The sequence below is a fragment of the Varroa destructor genome, unplaced genomic scaffold (assembly GCF_002443255.2).
Source record: "Varroa destructor unplaced genomic scaffold, Vdes_3.0 BEIS01000007.1, whole genome shotgun sequence".
Lineage (NCBI taxonomy): Eukaryota > Metazoa > Arthropoda > Arachnida > Mesostigmata > Varroidae > Varroa > Varroa destructor.
In genome coordinates this window covers 28,657,892-28,679,062 of record NW_019211460.1, presented here as the reverse complement: position 1 = coordinate 28,679,062, position 21,171 = coordinate 28,657,892, and the positions used below count along the sequence as shown (strand labels likewise).

The 21,171-nt window shown below is 40.6% G+C and overlaps 1 protein-coding gene across 4 annotated transcripts in view; it reads right to left on the bottom strand.

Annotated features, from left to right (window-relative positions):
- LOC111254741 (uncharacterized) overlaps positions 1 to 21,171 on the bottom strand; it is a 288,233-nt gene that overhangs the window by 16,223 nt on the left and 250,839 nt on the right. For all 4 annotated transcript variants that reach the window (XM_086975229.1, XM_086975230.1, XM_086975228.1 and 1 more), the window contains 3 exons: positions 19,449 to 19,601; positions 16,151 to 16,394; positions 4,099 to 4,325 (listed from right to left, as the gene is read on the bottom strand). In XM_086975229.1, the coding sequence (XP_086831355.1) occupies positions 4,099 to 4,325; positions 16,151 to 16,394; positions 19,449 to 19,601 (624 nt within the window). The remainder of the gene's footprint in view (positions 1 to 4,098; positions 4,326 to 16,150; positions 16,395 to 19,448; positions 19,602 to 21,171) is intronic.

Below are 21,171 nucleotides of genomic sequence, written 5' to 3'. Positions count from 1 at the left end.
CAGCTTTTTTCTGTAGTCGGACGTAAACCTGTCGTTTCTTGTTTACTGTATATAGTAATTCGTGTTCAAAAAATAGTTACTAACGTACTTTTTACACAGAGTTGTGTCGAAAGTATTCCCATCAGTAAAGTGTTGCTATTACGTATAATGTAGCACCTCAGAATTGGCAAAATTGAAAGCGAGGAGAATTTTATGTACGCAGCTAGCGTAAAGCGACAAACCAGCCAAGCGCACCATTGGTTTCTACCAGCGGGTGTTGCCGATGTAGCAACAGACAGCAGTGCTAAATCAGCTCTAGTAGAAATTTTTGCAGCCTGCTAGATTAAGTGAGATTGCAGCTTAGAAATCAACGCTAAAAGCAAAGAGTGAAGCAACACTGCCACTAGACGGGGGCGAGGGGGCGATCCCCGTAGCTGGTTCCGGCTGACGAATAGGCGTGCGGCAGGAACGACTGCCTCCAACCCGCTTGCCTTAGTAATTTGTGACCCTTGGTCTAGGCTGTCTTCGTCCTTCTTTCCAGCTGCTATACAACAGCCCGTTTTACGGAGTGACGCGCTTCCTTGAGGGGATTTTCTGAAGAATCGCTTTTCCTGACTACTCCCCGATTCTCCATCTGCAGTCAGAACGTAATTGGACGGCCCTTTAGAACCTAACGGACTAACCCTCTGCTGCCGACTCCGCTTCTTCCACCACCATTTACAGCTTTCAGGAAAGACCAGCGAGTCGTGACCGCAGGTGGAGCTGTTCCCAACTCCGACTAAAGATTGTCTCCTTTTGCTAAATGCAAACTTACTTCTGCAGGTGGAGTCTCTGGGCGTCAGCCACGCGAATTCAGTAGATGGCAGCGACATCAAAGCCAGACTTCGTACTCGCTCTGTTAGGCATGCACAACTCGTAAAGCAAATACTTGAAAAAATGAACACAGAGGATCCCCTTATGCTACTGAGTACGTAACTGCGATTTTAACATAGACGCGTACCAATACCGTGAAATCACCATCCTTTAACGATAAGGTTTGCCGGTGCAGGAGTTACGATATACTGATATCGTAACTTTGCCCGTTCAAAATTACGATGAGGGGATGTAGACTAATAAGTAAGTACAATTGTTATTTGCCCTGGCTCACTGAGAATGACTGGTAAAGCAAATTTCATTTTTATGTAATCAAGCGAACTTCGACTGGGAATAGATGTTTCAAAGGATTGAGGCAATATGGAATATGCAGTACGACAAATAATTCCGTCATCATAAATCGAAGTACAACAAAGCCAATACGTATCACAGAATACTAGAAGAATAGAATGAGCATACACAACAATCCCGTGTTTTGTACATCCAAGTTCTATGTGGCAAATATGACAAAAGCATAACTCGGCGATTCGAAACTGATTTATCTAACTATCATAAATTGTCTTCTGTATGTAGAACAGGACTGTTGAGTTTTAATACTTCTTAGCGTAGAGCAACCGCAAAGCAAATGAAATTACCTCAGTTGTAGCGTGCAGTCACTGCTATTTTCATCCCTAAAAAGCTCGGTACAATTAGATAAAGTTCTTGTACCACGAAACGACGTTCAATATCGATTGGGCTAATAGTGTTTCGAAGAAACACCGTTGACTTGTGTTGTCCAGCTATTACCGACGAGCTAAAAAAAAAGAACGTTTTCTCATCATTTCTCAAATTCGCCATCTTCCTACGAAGTCTCTGGCATGCTTCGCGTCTTCTTTAGGAATATTTAGCGAACGTTCATTGACCAATGCAAATTTTGTCTCTTGCAAGCGATACTTAACCGTTAACCGTTAGTCAACCGTACGCCAGCCATTTGTTCATAAATTGATTGGCGTAGATGTTTCAATACCTTATCGTTTTCAGAGAGAACGGTCCTAGTCAAGGGTTGGCGGTCAAAGCAGCAGACCCCTTAAACCTGCTCTGAATGACACCTTTCAAGCGTAGGGTCACGTTCTTTAGGCTTGCATGTCTATTGCCGCACTTCTTTGTTCCTGCAGTCTCTGTCTCGTGCAGATTTTTGCAATTTTCCGTTCGTTGCTTTTACTCCAGCGCCACTGCGTCGACACTCGATAATTCCCTTCACACTTGTGCCCTTACCCTTTGGCCAGGCCAGCCCCACCAGATCTAGTAGAAGCCCCCGGGGTATTAAGCGTGTCGTTGTGCTGCGGATTACTACACGTAGCGGAAACCATGTGTATGGGCGATCTATAGTGGGTACTGGCATCGTTTTTTCGCACGAACTTCGTGGCACCAGGTCTGGAAGTATGAGACAAAGGGAGCATAGTCGCCTGTTTTGTTCATAGATAGTTATTTTGGTTTTTATGAAAGGACAGTATACATGAACGACTGAGTTCATTTCCCCGTCCGACGAAAATTACTTAAGTAGAGTTTCGGTTTCCAAGTGGGCATATTCATTTGTCGTTCAAGGCTTTTTAGCACTCCTAAGCATGCAGAATCCATGAGTCCTGAGGTTGTCGGCGATGTAAAAGCCGATGCGTATAAAGCAACCTGTTCCAACAAATCGACGTGCCCCGTTCGACCTCATAATAAGCTGCAGTCCTACCTTTGCTGTCGGCTTTCTCTTTCTTGGCTTGACTTCTATCCTGTATTACTCCTCCGTATTTCGAATTTCTATTATCTATTATTGGAGAACTGGCATGGAGGACGAAAAGGAATAGCCTCTATGCTCAAGTTTTAATTCAATTTATGTTGTACACAAAAAAGGAAGACAGTCAAGATTCAGGGCTCAAACCGGTATTCTATGCACTTCACCAGCTAATTAGTTCATGCGTTTTTTTTTTACCATACACCCACAAACATTTGCACATACTCGGAAATGAAGAGTCCTCTTTGACAACGGAAGAGCTACATCTGATGAGAGGGTCTACATCTCAGTAAAAGGATTATCAAGCCGGCGAACTGAGTGTGTTCTTTGAGTCGAGTGAAAGGGAGGGGTAAATTTTAGCTAGTCAAGAAATATAAAGCTATATTTCTCGTTAACTCTCGAACTAGCCATTTGGTGCAAGAAAGAACGTTACATATTTGTAGACACTGTAACAGATTGATTTGATTCGCTAATTAAAGCACTATTCTAAGCCCCTTTTGCATATAAAGGTCTTTATTTACAGTGTGCTAATCTCCCGTAATAACTGTCATAAAGAAGAGTGTCCTAGCTCAATTTAGTCATATATATATATATATATATATAAGTAAGGTTATTATTCTTTTTCTAGCCTTATGAGATCGGGTTTTGCTGTTCATAAGCGTTTTGTTGCGAAACCGGTCAGCATTGAGGGCAATGAAATGTAATATTGATAGAACGATATATTTGAGTGGCAAACTCATGTTCCAGTGTGACCCGTACGAATGAGTAATTTAGGAGTTTAATTTCACAGACATTGCCAATGGAAGTAAATTAAAATGAGTCTCTTTTTTCAAGTTGCCAGTGTTTCACGCACAAACTGGCTCCTATTGTTTAACGGCAATACGCAGTACAGCTAAGACCCTCATATTGTGACCCGTATTTTATTTTTTAATAAATGCTTTATTGATAAGGTTTTATTGATTGTTCAAGTAATAAAAAGAATAGTAGCTGCAGAACAATCGTCTAAACAAGGAAATGGTAGCATGGTACACTATTCTAGTAATGCTTAACATTGGCCAAATAGCAGTCTTCGGCTAAAAGGGCTTGGGCTAGATTCTTCGATTACCTCGCAAATGTAAGATAAAAATTTTAACTTACAGCAGTTTAGCATCACTATTTTTAATCAAAACTAAACAAAATGATGGATAATTTCGTCCTTCGCCGTCATGGCGAACTCCAATGCATCTGTAGTGAAGAATGTTTGCAACAGCCTTACTTTTGCCCTTGTTACTACGAGTTCGTAACCGTTTTAACAATGAACTGCACTTTTGGATATTTGCTAGTGTGCACTGTAATAAGTCTTATCTCACGACCCACTAATCGATTTAACAAATCTAGCGCGAATGCCGAGAAGTCAGGGTACGTACTGCACATATATACATATGTATCGTTTTCTACGTGCCGTTGGTCACAATAGGTTAGCTACTATACCGCAATGAATATACCTGTACTCGTCCCGGCTGAGGTTTGCTAAAATATTGCAATCGTCGTGCTGCATGACTCGGAACGATGAGGAGATGTGGTGGTTTTCCAGGACTGAGCGATCATTGTAGATGAGTGCCGTCTCGGAGCGGGACATGACGTGAAAATTATTCGTTGTGCCGGTATGTTCGTAGTCGTGGATAATTGCCGCAAATATAGTCGCGAAAATCTCCAGGTCTGTTAGCCAGTTCTGCAATAATAATAATCGTCATCATAAAACGGAATCAGAATACAAAAACGGTCTAATGTAAAATACATTTTATGTTAAATGGTCGGTGTAAATTTCAGTTTCTGTTTACTTTGCAGTTAGGTCAAGCTCGTTTGTATCCTACGCCAGTAATCAGAGCCTCATCACCAGCGATTACATTATGTATAAGGATTAGGATCAAAGGAAGCCGAATGGATTAAAAGAAATTAGGTCGAAAATGATCATTTTCGACATGCACCTTCTTTTTTATGGACCTAATTACGATTAGGTTTCACCTGTTTCCTAGCACATTGTATCAAAGCACTCAATTCTTCCGCTTGCATTTTTCTTCCAAACTATTATTGCTTTCATATGGATTGCTGCATCGCCATCTCTTGTTCAATAACGTCTGCTAATAAGCGTTCCCCACTATCGAGTCACCCTCGTCAAACCCCTTCTTCCGACTGAACAAATGTCAAAAAGCTATGTACTTTCATATTGGCACAGCTTTAATGTGTATTGATAGATCAATTTAGTTCGTTGCCACGTCCTGTCTTTGGCGCTTCTCTCAGAGTTTCGCGTTCCGTGAATTTCTTTGAGCTCTAATTGTTTTTGTTCATATCCATATCGTTTTCTGTCAGAGTCCAGACATCCAGAGCCATTAAGTATTACACCGAATTGTATATTATCATAGCTATTACTAAATATTTTGAGTCCAGCCCTGCCGTTAGCTTCGGATGCGCATTAGCGGATTCAAATTTAGACCAGTAAGATTAGCGGGCAAATAGGTCGCCCATGAAGCTATTACAGGGACACAATAGGTATTGCGACTACTTTCATTATTACGAGATTTTTATTAAGCGAGGGCCACGATGCCATTGATCTATCTAACATCTAAAGATGTTAGATAGTAACAGACACAGTCTACAATGGTACATCTGGCAGGATTGCGGCGTTCGACTTCAATGGTGGCGTTATATATATTGTGTGTCATCTTTTCATTTGACTTAATAGGCACAGCAGTGGTACTAACAGTAGTTAGACTTTAATTCCGAGGCGGCTGGTAGCGGTACAGCCGGGGGTAATGTGGTGTTTCACCTCCACCGTCATCAATCTCTCTCCGATCTTAACCGTCACCTACGAAACTGGTTCGAATAACCTCTACTAGTCTTTAGCAAAAAAAGCTGCCACCTAACCAAATCGTTCCTATTTAGGTAGAGCATTATAACCTACAGATTGTCTTACAAACAGTTATCATGCTCGATAATAACTACTTATTTCCCCCATACATTGTTTTACCGTTTTGGAAGCGCTGTCATTTAAAGCAGCGCGCTAGTATGCTTGTTAGTTATGGTTACCATAGCAACGTACTTAGCCACTCAATTTACGCCCCTTCTTCAAAGCAGTGGGTACGGTAGAGCATATAGACAATGAGTATTAAAATACTGCGATGTTCTACGGCAATCTTGATGGTTATCTTTCTTCAGAGTGCTAAAGGGGGTCTACTTGAAAAGGGAAGGGCAATCTCGTGTCTTGGCAAGATCCGACCAAAGTTAGGCTTAGTGAAGCGAGGTTCCTTAGGCAAGAACAGACTTATCGTAAGGTACCTGGCAAGCTATAAACGGGATTGCATTCTCGTCTAGGGATGATACGCATTAATTTTATAATCTACTTCGCCAACACTTAATTAATGAAGCAAAACGTATAAAATTTAATCATGGAGCTAGCGAACAGGGAACTGCGAGAGGAAACAAAGCTACCAACTAAATGGATCATACCATGTTTTGCGATATTCCCACGTAACAAAGCAGTATTGAAGAATCAGCCTAAATTGCCTAAATCATTGTTGTGATTATTCCTGGCTCGTACCTTTACTTTACCTAAATGAGTATCTACGTTGCTCTTTCTTGCATGTATCTATTTCACAATTAGTCTACTTAGTAAACACTCGTTTTCCCTTGCACACGGCATACGTACATTTATACGCAGCAGTAAGGGGAACCACTCATTGCTTCTGGCAACTAACCCCACTCGATACCGATGTACTCCCCCACTTAGTAAATTCGTAAACTTCTCTGGCCGGTCGAGTAATCGATGTCTGAAAGCATGTACGCGAGTACAGCTGCGTTCACTGCCTGCGATCCTTCACTGTTGTTGTTAACTTCGGGCTTCTTATTTGAATGCCAACCATATTCCTTGTCTCAGTCGTCGTGCTCTGTTTAGTAATGAGAGCCACCTGGAGCCTTGTTCGAACCTCCATTGCAAAGGCTTTATGCAAAGTCCCCTTTCTAATACGCCAACATCGTGATAATCGATGTAGTAAATCCCTTCGCATTAACAATTATCTTTCGCTGCCAAAGTCAATTTATTAACGATATCGCCTGTCTAGCACATTGTGATAAATGCGCGACACACTATAGCGCCGTAGCATTTTTCAATTTCTTCAAAAGGCCTAAATTAGATGACCATCAATCGTTCTTTGATAATGTCAGATGATGCATAAATAAAAATACATTATACCACAATTATATTTACCACATATTCCGATAGGTTAGTTCGCATTAACAATTATGGATAGGTCAAGTTTGAAGTCTTGCCATGGGATCAAACAGTGGCAAGTAAGCCGGTGTTCGGCGCATGATGGAGTAAATACTTAACCCTATTTTACAAAGAAATTGAAGTTTTAGCAATATATTATTTGTATTAAGTAAAAAAAATAAGTGCGGTAATTGATAATGGGCGAAGCAGATGTAAATAGAAACTTCTGTTCAACGGCCGTAAAAGTATTTAATATAGTGTAGCGTGAGGCGGTTCTCGTAGCAGACTAGGGACATTCTTTGACGCGTTTTCAATTAATATCTCCAGCATCATTAAACGACTAGCCATATATAAAGGTCTACCCTGAATTCAATGTATTTTGTGATTGATGTGACGTTTATGCTGGATAAACGAAAGTATTGGTCGTCCAAAATTTTTCGAAATGAGTCAGCGATTATGTGTGAAGGACCGCAGCCATTCGGATCTCCGCCGATCGGATGTCAAAAGCATTGCTTACACTGTTGAATACCAAAAACCGGAAATGGGTTACTGATCACATTCTGACCAGGCTTGATTTAGAGGTACCAGATTGTTTCAAGGTACGTGTTGCCTGCCGCGTTCATTAAGTACTTTTGCCGGGCGATTGATACGCGCAACGATATAAGCCAATGGTATGTCGACAAACACGTAACACCTCGATGAATCGCAGCTCCGGCTAGACGAACTAATAGCAGACCTTATTTCTAGGAAAGACCTATATTTTACTCGAGGCCTCCCTTCGCCTTTCCCACACAGCCTTTCTTCCACAACGAAATGATACTGCGACACTTTCATCCGCCTATTTATCATTGGCAGAAAAACGCTGATTTGACGAGCGATTGTTGAATGTTACTTCGCTGGCTTAAGCTTGTCGACCAGGCTGACAGAATACGTTAAATAAAAACGATACGATATATCTATTACTAACGCGCTACTGAATGCTAAACGATACATTGTCATGCCGATCTCTATAATCTATACACTAGTTTAACAGAGACACAATCGATTCCGCAAACCATCTACAAGAGGCTTTGTTTATAGAACGTGCCCAGAACAGGGCAGAACTTTCATGAAGGATGACGAAAGCTAGTACAGCGTAGCCAGCAAGGTAAGTGAACATTGTCAAAAATGTAGAACCTTCCTTTTTGAAAAGTCAATATTCATTATGCTAACCATTTCGTTTCCAGGGTAGATACATAGTTGATGATATTGCAGCACAGTTTTCAAAGTTACTTTTCAAGGAACGTTTATATAAGTTCTGTGACTGATTCATATGAATGTAATTCTCTAATGAATCTTAATATGGGCATGTTTCGTATCAGGTGAGGACCGTGCTTGTTCAATCCACGTAAGCGTCATACGTATACATGAAGCATACAGGGGCGTGCGCAGGACGCTTGCTGCTATTTTCATCACATGCTAATAAAATGTCATTGATTATAAGCATAGTTGCGTGATTCTCATTTTTTACCTAGTATAAATGAGTACAACAGGAAGACATTTACTGCCTGATTGAAGATTGTAAATATTTTATTTGTACATAGTCAGCAAAGCAGCATATATTATATCTGATTACGTCCTTATGTGCCTCATGTGTACGTAGAAAAAGGTTCGAACCCCTGTGCTGTTTACTAGAGTAATTTTCGGCCGTAAATCGACTACTGCTGCGTTTGTCCATCCGATTGATGAAAGCAAGCTCGAGAGCTTTAATGTTTGACCCGTCTCACTTAGTTGTTGCTTTCGAACATCACCAGCCATGAATGAATGCATGCCAGGTGTGATTAATTAGCACAGATCCTAAAATAGGCTTTCTCCTGACCGACGGTTGTCAAACTGAATCCCTACGGAGATTCATAGAAGCGAACAAGTCTTATATGGTTACCTCGAGGTCACTTAAGCCTCTTTTAATCAGCCCCTGCTCTGACGTGCTAGTCTTCTGGCGGATTGCATTTTCCATTCTTCCAAATAATTGAGTACTGAAATGCTCCAGGTTCCTGAAGACATTTCTGCCTACTGACAATTGCCTGTAGCAGTGGTTATTAAATGAAAACTAACATAAAACTATGGAGAATCTCTGCATACTTGTCTCGCGCATGTAATTCTCCTGCTAGATGATCTGCTAGAGCCACGACCACTAAACCCACGACAAGCTACCAGTCACATAACTTTTCGCGATAAAGACCTTTCGGCGCAATATGCTAGGATGCCTTCTGCTCGATCTGCCAAATCGCGTGCTATTACTTGTTGTCCAGATATTTAGTACCTTTTTAAGGTGGTCAGTCCTTACTGAAAACGGGCAGGCAGAGCTCCGTGCATACGAAACGGAGCTTACGGAATAGGCGAATGCGCGTTTGAATACATGGCGTAGGATTGTCAATGGTTCGCCCACTTTACCGACACGATAGATAACTATGGAAGAGGGACCTGTGCGTGTGATTAAGGATCTGGCGGCGGGAGCGGACCTGGGCGGATAGATCCGATGCACGCGGCTATAAAAAGGGTATAAGAAAGGATTTACCAACGAAGAATCGAAACTGCACGCATTTGATTAGGCTAAGTCAGGAGCTTCAGTTGGCTGAGGCATTGCTCGGTGTGTTTGAATCTACAAGAGATGGGATAGCAGCTAGCCGAGAGGTAATGCATTGAACTAACTATATATACACTTGACAAATACAATGATGGATTATGGAATAATGGGTATAGGAGGACTGCTTCCGCTGCTACTTTTAGCTCTGCAGTAGGCGACGGAGCCAACAGTTTTCAACTTAAAGTGGATCAAAGTGTCGAATTGTTTAGAATACCAATCATCGAAAAGACTCCTTTCGGCTGCAAGAGTGGTGTTTTGCCGGCGACTGTACCATAATATAATATATAACAATTGATTCCAAGCGATATACCAAGATTGTCTCAATCCAGTCCCGAGAATCTCGAGTCAGGCGTGGGGGCTTGTAGCCGCGGAAGTCCCGCTTGTACCTGAATATTTGATTAAGGATATTTGGTACGTCAATTAGTGAGATATATACCGACCAATCTATGTATATTTTATGGGCCGTTCCCAAGCCGACAAACAACATTGCACGAGAGTTCGGTTCCAAGTCCGTTTTTGTGTAGTGGTCTGTTTGTCAAACTGCTACATGGGGCCGTTTACAAAATCACTTCTGATGCAACAAATAATTGAGGGTGCGTGGAGTATGTCTATCCTATCGTATGTGAATTAAGTGCATGCTTTCCTATTCGATGCAGTAGATCACTTCATAATATACTTATTCCAAACAGTATGTATTGGTTCTACTTATACGTGTACTTCTCACAGAAAATTGCGGCGGTCTTTAACTATATCTCGAGTTTTTACGTCCGGTATCGCCGTTAAGCATTCCATCAGATAGCTGGCTTCCAGCGCGAAACGAAGCGTGCCTATGCACGGGTTTGAACTTAGACCACAATGTGTCCCTATGATTCGAAGAAAAATACGTTACTAAGTTATTACGGGAATAAGATTACGAGAGCTTAGATATCGAAAACAGAAAAAAAAATGCCCAAAACGTAGAACATAAAATACCTATTTAGAAAATCAATTATTGTTCCTAGTCGAATGACCCCAAAACCCGCGCTATCGAGAAGAATTTTCACAATGACCGCCCATCAGGAATCGGCAGCAGTCGCATCATAGTGGGTGTTACGTATAATGTGAAAGCTATAATCAAATTCGTTAACTCTCCGTGATGGATTCATGTTCGATTTTTGGGGGATAGATAGGGGATCATGTTCGTACTATTAGTTTCCACTTCTAGTACGATTGGTGTTATTTAAGCTGTGCGATCGATTCTAAGACGATAAAAATTACGACGCATATGTACAGCGTATTTGTTTTTTACTTTGAACTTTGAAAAAATAACTTCTTATAGAGCAAGCTCCCATATCTGATGTCCTATATCCGGTGTTGTAGAAGACCCCAACAGGGCACTTGGTAATTGAGCAAAAAGCTAGAAGCATCCTAACATCTGTTGGCTTCACTGAATTTGCTAGTTAAGTCACTTAGCTAATTACATAGCAGTCGATTTTTCTGAATACAGACGCCATAGGGCTTGGGTATTTATGATCGTCGGCCGCTTCTATTATTCAGCCCATGTCGAGGCCTCACTCGACCAATCGGACAGTAATTGAAAAAAATCTCTATATATAGTTATCTATAATAACAGTACCACAAGACACATATGGTGTCTTAGGCTATAGGTGTATACCGAGCCTGTTGTGAAAATAGGTTCTTCACCAATCGGACTTGAATAAGCAACGACTTGAGATAACTTGTCCACTTAAAATGGTATTCTGGTAGAGTAGCGTCTTTTTAAAATTGCAGCTTACTTCCGCTTACATAATTCTCACTTTCTTTTTTAACCCTGCCCATACTTGTAAATCCGCTAGAAAATTTCGTTATATTATGATTGTGGGGCAACAGACAGCAGGGCTATATTAGGAACACGTCGTATGCTAGTTTATCTTTTGTTGCTATTTCAAAGAGTCTTTTTTTCTTAAAAAAAAAAAAAAAATGTCTACTTTATTTGCGTATTGATAAAGCTTGAGACGTTCTTGCAGAGGACGCAGTCTTAGGTAAGAACATTTCAAAAAATCATTTTGTCTGCAGTACGCAGCAATTCGTGTAGCGAACGGCACTTCTAATCGTCGATTTTTTTACTGCTAGCCATTACTACCTCTATTGGATTCTCAAAATTTAATTCGTGCGGCCCTGCTATGGAAATTTACCCGTTTACAACGAAAGTTCACTTCTTCCAAAAATCCATCTCCATCTTTTGCCTTTTTCCTCAGTTTTGTGAGTCTGTTTTCACAGCAGTTGACGGGGGTAGATGATGACGGCGGCTCTTGATTTTGGTTCAGCTGGCAGCTGTAGTGTGACTTTTGCCTAAGCTGTTCCAATTGTGAGAAAACGAACCGTCGGTGGAGGAAGCGCGCAACCCTGGGGGTGTCGCTCTCTTCGGACAACTGGATGGCATTCGTCCGTTCGATGGCATTTAGCAATCAGAATAACTTCGAATTAGGCTACGTTGTAGCTGGGATAAAGGGCTGACGAAGGACGAGCGGAGAACACAGCGAATAATTTCGGTGGGTTTTAAGTCAAGAACTGCCTTCATCATCAGGTAGGAGGTTCTAACTTTGGTTACACATTTAAATACAAACACCAGTTGCATCGTAAATATCTTGAAATCTCATAATAGAATAACCTCGACCATCCGTGTAATGCTGAATGAAAAACGTCACATAATTTGCCCTCTTCTACGACGTACATGCCTGATGAAGAACTTCACCAGTGCCAAACAATGTTATTCACGGGGCTACACTTGATCATCGTCCGAACAGTTTGAGATAAACAAGCTTCCGTTTTCCATGGATAATTTAAACAATGTCTTCCTTGACAATGAGGATTTGCTGCCTTGAAAATCTATAAATTCTTTGAAGCCTGTCACATTAAATTTAGTTCCTTTACCAAAGCTCAAATGTGTCATATTATGATACATACATGCGCCGAATGTGTGCATAGGTAGCGGTGGCGTCATTAAAGCGCGTTAGTTTTATTTATTCATATACACAGAACAGGTCCTCATCTCTGGTGCCAGAAGGGATTTGTTGAAGGAGAAGGTCCCTCCGTAGGCAAGTGCGGCAACGATCGAGTCGAAACTTAATGACACCCATTTAAATTTTAAGAAGCTTACTCGCTAATACTCGTGCAGACACAGCGGTATAACGCGACAAATTTGGAGAAGGAAATAACATATAATTATCGCAGCTATTGTTGTCGCAATAGGTGACGTTCTTGTCATCCTTACATTCGTTGTGGTTGTCATTGCTGAAACTACCACTTTCAGCGAACGGTCCGAAAGTAAAAAAGGAACAGCGTTCGATTTGCCGCTGTTAGTGGACGCTTTGCTCGGCGACGTTTTGATGTGAGACTACGAACGTCCACTAAAGACCCAGTGCCCTCAGGGCATCAGAGCACATTTTACAGAGGCGTTCTTCAATAACCCGAATTCGCGGTCGAGCCTCTTCATGCTAACTCCCTTCTCTATGTCTTTCAATGTCAATAACAATTCGGTCGTACGCAATGTCAAAAGCCGAACTTAATTGTACTGGCTGACACCCCTGGGACAACAAATGCCAGGCTGATGTCGCTGGCCAGCCTTTACGTACACTTGTGGAAGCGGGGCCTTTCTTTAGCGCGTATATCTGATTGCGAGTCAGCAGATATGAAACGTATGTGACAAGTTTAGATGGGATCCATGAGATATTTTGAAGACACTTGTAGATACTCTAGAGAGTTAATTTCTAATCGTTAAATAACGAAATACCGTATTCTTTTGAAGGGAACTTTAGAAAGCTTTTAACGTATTATTTGACGTACATAAATATAGTGCTGTTTTGTGTTAATCTCTCATTAGATCCGTCGCGGCACGTTGGGTTTAATCAACTCCCCCTCTTTTTTATTTAAAGGAATATCGTGGTTTGCGCAGCTCAAACCAGCTGTTCCATTTAATTAAAGCTATATTCTTGCGTTTATATAAGCTGCTCCATTGTATTATTCGTGTTCGTAGAATGGCCCGAAGTATCTAATACACCGTTGTAATTGGATTCTCGCCTGACTTAGCTTAAGTTGATCCACCGAATTTGACAATTGGACAAAAATTAGGGAGCGTAACTCTTCATTAAACGAAGAAAAGCTTTAGGACAGCGCTTCCCTGCCGTATTTATCCCTGATCGGTTCTTCCTGACCGCAACAAAGCCATTGTTATATAAACAAACGGTTCAGACAAAAACAGCTCAAAATGAAAGCACTCAGTAAAGAAGAAATTATATCAGGTCACGGGAGCTGTTTGAAACAAGCCTGAAGAGGAATCAAGTCGAATGTATTATATCTCGGTTTTACGCTTCGGCACACTGCACCCTTCCCCCGAGCTTATCATAATCAGCACAGCCGATACAATCGTGATGATGATCGGTGATCTAAAGAAGAAAATAGAACATTTCGAATCGAACCATGGCTTCGATTTTAATCAAACCAAAAATGGCAGCGATAGCCTAAGTAATAATAATAGTAAGGTCTGTTAAAATAAAATATACTTATTATATTCGCTCGTTTTCCTAGAAGAAAATTTTTATACAGTTCCATAGGATGTGAGAAACAATAAGCGTACTTTGAGCTTTTTGAGAAAAATATTTGTTTCGTTCATTTTTCGTTTCATGTCGACTTGGAAAGCAACTTTTTACCACCTTATCCCTTCGATTCAGTTGAGTCGCAGTTTTCTCCAGCGCGTTTTTTTGCCATTTTTTGACGATAATCTCTTTAGCTTTCGTCTCTTACTTAGTAAATCCCAATAGGTGCTGTTAGAGCGTAGCAAGGATATGCACCACCTTTAGATTCGTTTCTAGCCATCTTAGCCGGAAGCCAACCATCGTATGCTTTGCAACTCATGGCCAAAGGCGGATGAAATATTTTTTTATCAAAAATAATTTTTCTTAAAACGAAGTGTATCCCAAGTTGTAGATCTACGCAAACTTAGTCGTAAAATGGATGAATACCTGCGTTCAAGCAAAGAATAAGGGATAGTATGTAAATTTGAACGGAAGTCCTGTTTTTAAAATAATAACGAGAGTACCGTTAAAAAAACCACTAGGGCTCCTTGTGTTGGAAAAATTTGATAACACGCAAACTAAGTAATTATGTTTATCAATCCCGTACACACAGTGACGATTCACTTCTTAACAGAAAAACTATTGCTGATAAATCGTCATAACGATAGGCCCCCTTCGTCGCTTTCTTTACAACGATTTTAGCTATTAAATTAACTCTGCTTTCACTCCGTTCGCATTTAATACCACATAACTCTCTCACAACCGTTTTGTAGAGTCATCAAATAAAATAATATATTATGGATGTAATAATTGCATGATAAAATTATTTTCTTAAACAAGCCAGTTTATTCAGCAGAGAACATTCTCACTTTACATCGCGACTAGCAAGAAAGCTATCTCTTGCTTAGTTAGTTGGGTAAATTCCCGTAGTGGGTAATAGCGTGGTTGGCCGCTAAACGTAAGAAACACGCAGTGGGATAGGTTCGAACCCGGCCATTGACACACTTAGTTTGGTGCTGGGAGCCACCGTTTGATGAAAAGGCCAACGGCAGTACCGGGCGCAAAACTTGAAATTTTTAGCTTTATTTCTTTTTATATTTATTTTACATTATATTTATTTGAGTTATCTACTGAATCATAAATGACCAAATAATGTTAGTTGTTGCAATGAATTCTTTACATTATAACTATAGTAACGTCTCATTATTTTTTTTTAAGATACATTTGAAGTAGGAAATCTTCTAGCTGTTTGTAACATTTCATATTTATAGTAAGACCAATTTTTATTAGAAAATTTTGAGCTTAGAAAGAAAGTCAGTCTGGCTGGAGACTCGCCAGTTCGGTGTGTCTTTTCCCATATTTGTTAACCGAGACGAAAGTTGGCCAAATAGACTAGCTGACTATTGTCATAAGAAATCCCTATATCAGGTTTTGCTATGTCTTCAAATGGATTATCTCACATTGTACAGGTGGCCCACCTATATGTTCTCGAAAGGACAGAAGGAAAACTATCAGCTCGAACTGCAGGTTCCTTCCGTGCATCAACTCGGCTGCAGCAGGAGCACACAGGTACTTCTCGGGAAATATCTTTGCTCTCGAACTACTCACGCAGCTCTTATTTCCGTACAGTTAGCTGTCATAGGAAAATAAAAACTTCCGGAAATTAGCGTGACGGCAATAAAGTTCTGCTCCAGAATACCTGAGAGGCGACCAAGTGTTTATCGAAAATGTCGCTTACCAAGATGGAAGATGTAGGTGAGACAGGCTGCTCTTTTCAATTTTTCACTGAGTCCTTTTCTAAAGACAGCTCTTTTTTTTTTTACAAATCAAAAGAATATTCCTCTTTCGAGTTTTTCGTTGACGAGCTGAAGTCTACTGGCATCTCTTCCAGCAGCTTTGATCGATTTCGTACAGATGACTTGAAACTATCGTTCCGGGTAAGTGCTCTAATTTCATGATCATCCCGATTGTTATATTTGTGATCAATATAACTGCCTCTCTCGATCATTATCAAGCAAAAATGTTTGTTTTAAACAGGTTTGAAAAGACATGAATGACAAAAATTGAAGTACGATTAACAGTCAACGAACTAAGAGAAAGCAGGTACTTACCGCGACGCCAGCTCTACAGAGCATAAAGTGTACAGTCTGTGTCACATCGGCTGCGTGCATATTGTTGTGATAAGGATTGTTGTACTTTTTATAGCCGGCCTCTATAGAGGTGAGGAAATTTTCTAGGAAGAGGCTGGACATCTTGAACTTGTGGACGAGACCGTACCGATTGAGAAGATCGAAAGAAAGGTAGCGGAGCGCCTGTTCGCCAGACAATTCGTTCAGTTTGAACACGTTGAAACTCCTGTAATTTAAATGATCAACGAATGATGACGATATAGTCAAACGAAACAAGCCGATGCACAAACTAGTCCGTAACACGTAGCAGACATTTCGTTCTGCGATGTTGTTTGTCAATTAGAATCCATAATTGAAAAAAAAAAAAGCATTCCAGATCTCCAGCTCGAACTTCCAGTCATTAAATATTAATTAATAGGCTTTGTAGGGCATGCTCAGTACAAAAACAAAGGGGAAGGAGAAACGTCTATTAGTTATTCTATGCTTTTACCTGTACCAATTAGTTAAAAGTAGTAGACACATAGAAATTGTACGAACATACAAATATACAAACCTAATTACGATTCGCTACGTGATTTAATAAGAACATTTGAGCACTGAAGTTTTCGTTTCAACATATGTTCAGCGCAAAAAACTGTTTCCTGTTTTATGTCTGCAACCTTCAGTAGTTACTAAGCTAAATATAAATTTGCACCACAGCCTTCCTTCGCCATGTGCTCCTCTCAAGAAGGCTAAATTGCCAACCTCTTTTTTTGACAAGTCCTACTAAGGAACAAAAAATAGCACCTGGCAACGAAACGTGAAATTTCACAATTCATTCAGAAGTGGCACCCTTTTAGCGGCTTCAAGAACTAAAGGAACATGCGTCTAATTATTGAAATCAACGTTATCTTCGTCGCATCGGTGCAGAATAGCGCTGATATGGTCGGCAGACGGAAAGCACAATGGGAACCCACTAGACAACTGTAAAATCTTGAATATTTATTTCATAAAACTATGAGCGGATCATGCTCTTAATGCCACAAAGACGCAGTCTTTTTTTCTCATTCACGGATGTAGTCTATAGTAAGCTGTACCCATACGCTGTTAACCGAACATGCTGGAATATGCGTCGAAGGGGATATGTAGTACAGATGAGCTATTCAAAAATCAAACGCTTAAGCGCGCTCAAAGATAGCGGAAAAACAATCGAAGCTTTTGCTTCGACATGCAATTCGGTCCGTATATATAGCAAGTTCAAAGAACTACTAAGCTAGTTAGAAGTTGACGGCATAAATTAATTAACTTTGCAGTTCGAAAAATGAGTAAGTAAGCTTTTAACAAAATTATAGTGTGTTGTTGAAGGAATCAATTTTAGAACGGGAGTTTGAAGGTTGAAGGCAACAAAGGGACTAAGTACACTTTAACACTCTATAGGGTGGAATAAGTAGCTAAGATGAAAAAAACATTAACTTTTAAGCAAAGCAGAGTATGGGCGATGCGCTTTTTGTCAACTTAATATAGGAGCCTTTGAAACACGTGTCGTGATTTGGAATGAAAGCACTGGAAATTAACAAAGTAAGTAAACAATGGGTTTGTTTTACGAATTGAATTCAGAACAGATGAAAACACGAGTGGCGTACTCTAAGAAGAACTCATTCTATTACTAGCACCGGGCTGCCTGAACATCGCCGCCACTATAGTCGAGATACGAGTTAGTCTGTACCGCTCACTTTAGAAGGATTAGGCCTGTTTGAATGCCGTCAAACAAAGGAAGGAACGACACCAATAGTACTGGTGCGGAATGAGTTTAGACCTAAACTAATGCTCGTACTTCGGGTGGACATGATGGGCATTTCTTAACATGAGATACTTCCCGGGAAGGAAACGATCACTGCTACCAAATATCCTGAAAAGCCGCATAAATGCACTAAAGGTCGACGGCACGCAGTGTTAGCGTTGCTGAACCGCGACGCATAGTCCTATCGCCACACTTCAATTTCGGCTCAAACCGAGACCAAGGGAATGATGTAATAGTTCCAGCCTCCGTATTCTCCAAACCTGAGCACGTGGCATCTTGACTGGTTCCATGTTTCAAAAGGGGCTCTGGGTGGTGTACCGTCGATTCTACCGTCGATTCTCGAAAAGTCAGCAGACAATTAGTTTTTCGTGGCCTCCTCTTCGAGTGACCTGCTCTTATACCTTCTACCCATTTCCCGTGGTTCGTATTTGGTATTCTCTCGGATCCATACGGTTGGTCTTAACTCATCCTCTATTTGAACACTTCGCATAGATATTTATATACCACGTTATGCGTTTCCACCTATGTCTTCACGCGACTCTTTGCGTCAGCTGATCGGCCTTGCAATGTTTTCGGCCTTAACTGATTCCTTCGTTCTCGGTTCGTCAGGCCAAATCAGTAAACGGTTCTGGAAGGTAATTTTAGTTCAAGCAGATCCTCGAACCTGGCGTTCCCGTCTTGTCGCATTTGCATAACGACAATGGGGAGCTAAGGAAAACCCAGGAGAAAGAAGAGACTCGAGAAATGAGTTACGACTATGCTTGCCAATTAGACAGCCGGCAAACAAAAAAGGAAATCACTGAAACTCTTTTTCGTTTAAACAATTTTGATTGGGACAGAAGAAGACAAGCGCGGCAGAAAAACCAAGTCATCAAAGGAGCTAGGGTATCAGATCCATTTTTATTAGTTGCAATACACCCAAAATGATGTAGCAAAGTGCAATTTCCTATTCACTATGAGGGTACAGTACATCCCTGCACAAAGCTTCTACAAGTCAGATACTGACATCTTGCGTTTAGACATTCAGTACCCGTGATAGCCTAGCGGATAACGTATTTGCCCGCTAATATTAGGAGCACGTTGTGGTCTAGGTTCGAACATACTTTGTGTCGTAGTGGGGGCAAACCGCCTGGTGGAATGCCCGTTCTTTTTCTATTTGTGCTGCATTCAAGGCTGCTGGTTGTTGTTTTATGCAGTTTTACCAGGCCGGTTGTAAGATTTTTTACCGTTTGTTTTGATTCACTATTGGGTGTGCTGAATCATCGTTTCGGAGAGTGGAGAGTCTAATAAAAGTTCATTTGTAACCAAAGTGAAGCAATGAGAAAGTGCTATACCTGACTAAGTTCATAACGTAGAGACATCTACGTAGATGAACCATTTCAGGTTCGATTGACAGAAAATAAGATATTATTTTTAGATTCCCATTAAAATCTTTATTATATCCAAATAAGAACTAGTTCGTTTATTCCTACATAGAATAGATAATCATCAATAACTTACCAGTCGTCAGTGTTTTTGAGCATTTCTACAATGGGAGGGGGAACTTGTAGATGCACCGCGGCAGAGGGCGACACTCTTCGATACAGGCGATCCACCATTATTCCAGCCCGAATCGCGTTAGCCACCGATCGGAAGCGAGGCTTATCCTCGGACCTACGTGCGCATGGATATGGTTGTGTTCAGAAGGAAGCGTGGAAGCAAACGTTCACGCCAAAATGGTATGCACAACAGCGAAGATCGGAAAAAGGCCACATAACAAGATAGCGTCGCAGGTTACCAACATTAAGAGTGTCAGGAAATAATCTCTTTTATCACAGTGATAATAAAATTAAAACACACTGCTTGAGAGCTGCCAGATCAACTGTACGTTTCTTACTTAACATCTAACACTGTTAGGTAAGCTTAATTCTCTGATTTTTTCTGTATTCTTCTATACATTGAACGAACACATATTCTAGACCGGTTTGCAAGAAGTAGATAACAGTTCGCCTGTAGTAGCAGAACTTCCAAAGAGAAAAGTATGCATAATAAATGTATGTATAATTGTTTGCAAAAAAAACTCTTATCGACAATACCTACAGCATGTCCGGATGTGTATTTAATGCGTAAGTCTAATTATACCTTAACGCAGTTTACTCTGATATCTGTGCCTTAACTTAATTACAACCGAAGTTCTTACTTTGGCTATGAATACTGCTGTACCTGATGGTTTATACTTATGCTAATACCTAGCCTACGTAGACATTGCTTTGTTATCGTTGGAATAGTCATGAATGTAGTCTTCTGCTAATTATCTCTAAAGATATGACCGATACTATATTTAGATAGACTCAGATGAATCCAATGAAATGCTTTTATGAATTATTTCGTAATATTTTAGATTCTACTGCGCGTCTCTACGAATACGTATGAACGTATAATTTCATAAATGACTCCAAAAGAATATTTATTTAATAAGGGCCTATATATAATTTGACTGTGATACGTTATAACGGCACATTCGTATATAGTCGGAACCGTGAGAAAAAATGAGATGCGCTCTCGACATTTACCACTTCTATTTAAACCGCGGTATCATTTTGACTTTTATCTATCCAATTTGCAATGACTGTAACCGCATGCTCTGTTCCTGCACACGGCCGGCCCTCGTGTAACTAGAACTACCTGATAACTTCAGAACGAGAGTTAAAATAGACAAATCGAAATTGAATCCGTATGGTCATTGGACCTAGGTTTGCAAGCGTTCGATAAGAACATGCATAGTATAATCTGTCAGATAACTGCATCGCAATAGAACAGAAATACTTTTCTTACAAAGCAAAAAAGAGGAAGACGCAACAATACGAAATAAATAGATGGGAACATTATCGAGGCCCAACATCGATTAGAATTTACTGATGATTTCTTTAAAGATACGTCTCTGAAGACAGACACTGGCATTTTTAGTTAGTCGATCTCAGCTGTACGTAAAGTTGGCATGACGCGGTATTATGAAAAAAGGCTAGCATAGCCTATAATGTTAGCGTGAGGAAGGTAATATGAGTTGATCAGGAGCAGCTTCAGCCTGGGCGACCCAAGTTGCCCAGAAAATTCCACAAGACGTAGCGGTACATTCTTCCGGTAACTGGTAACGAATGTATCTGTCGTCTCTCGTGTAAGCGCTAACAAGTTTTCCGCGACTCGTCACGACGTATGGCAATCCATCAGGTATGTAACATGATTT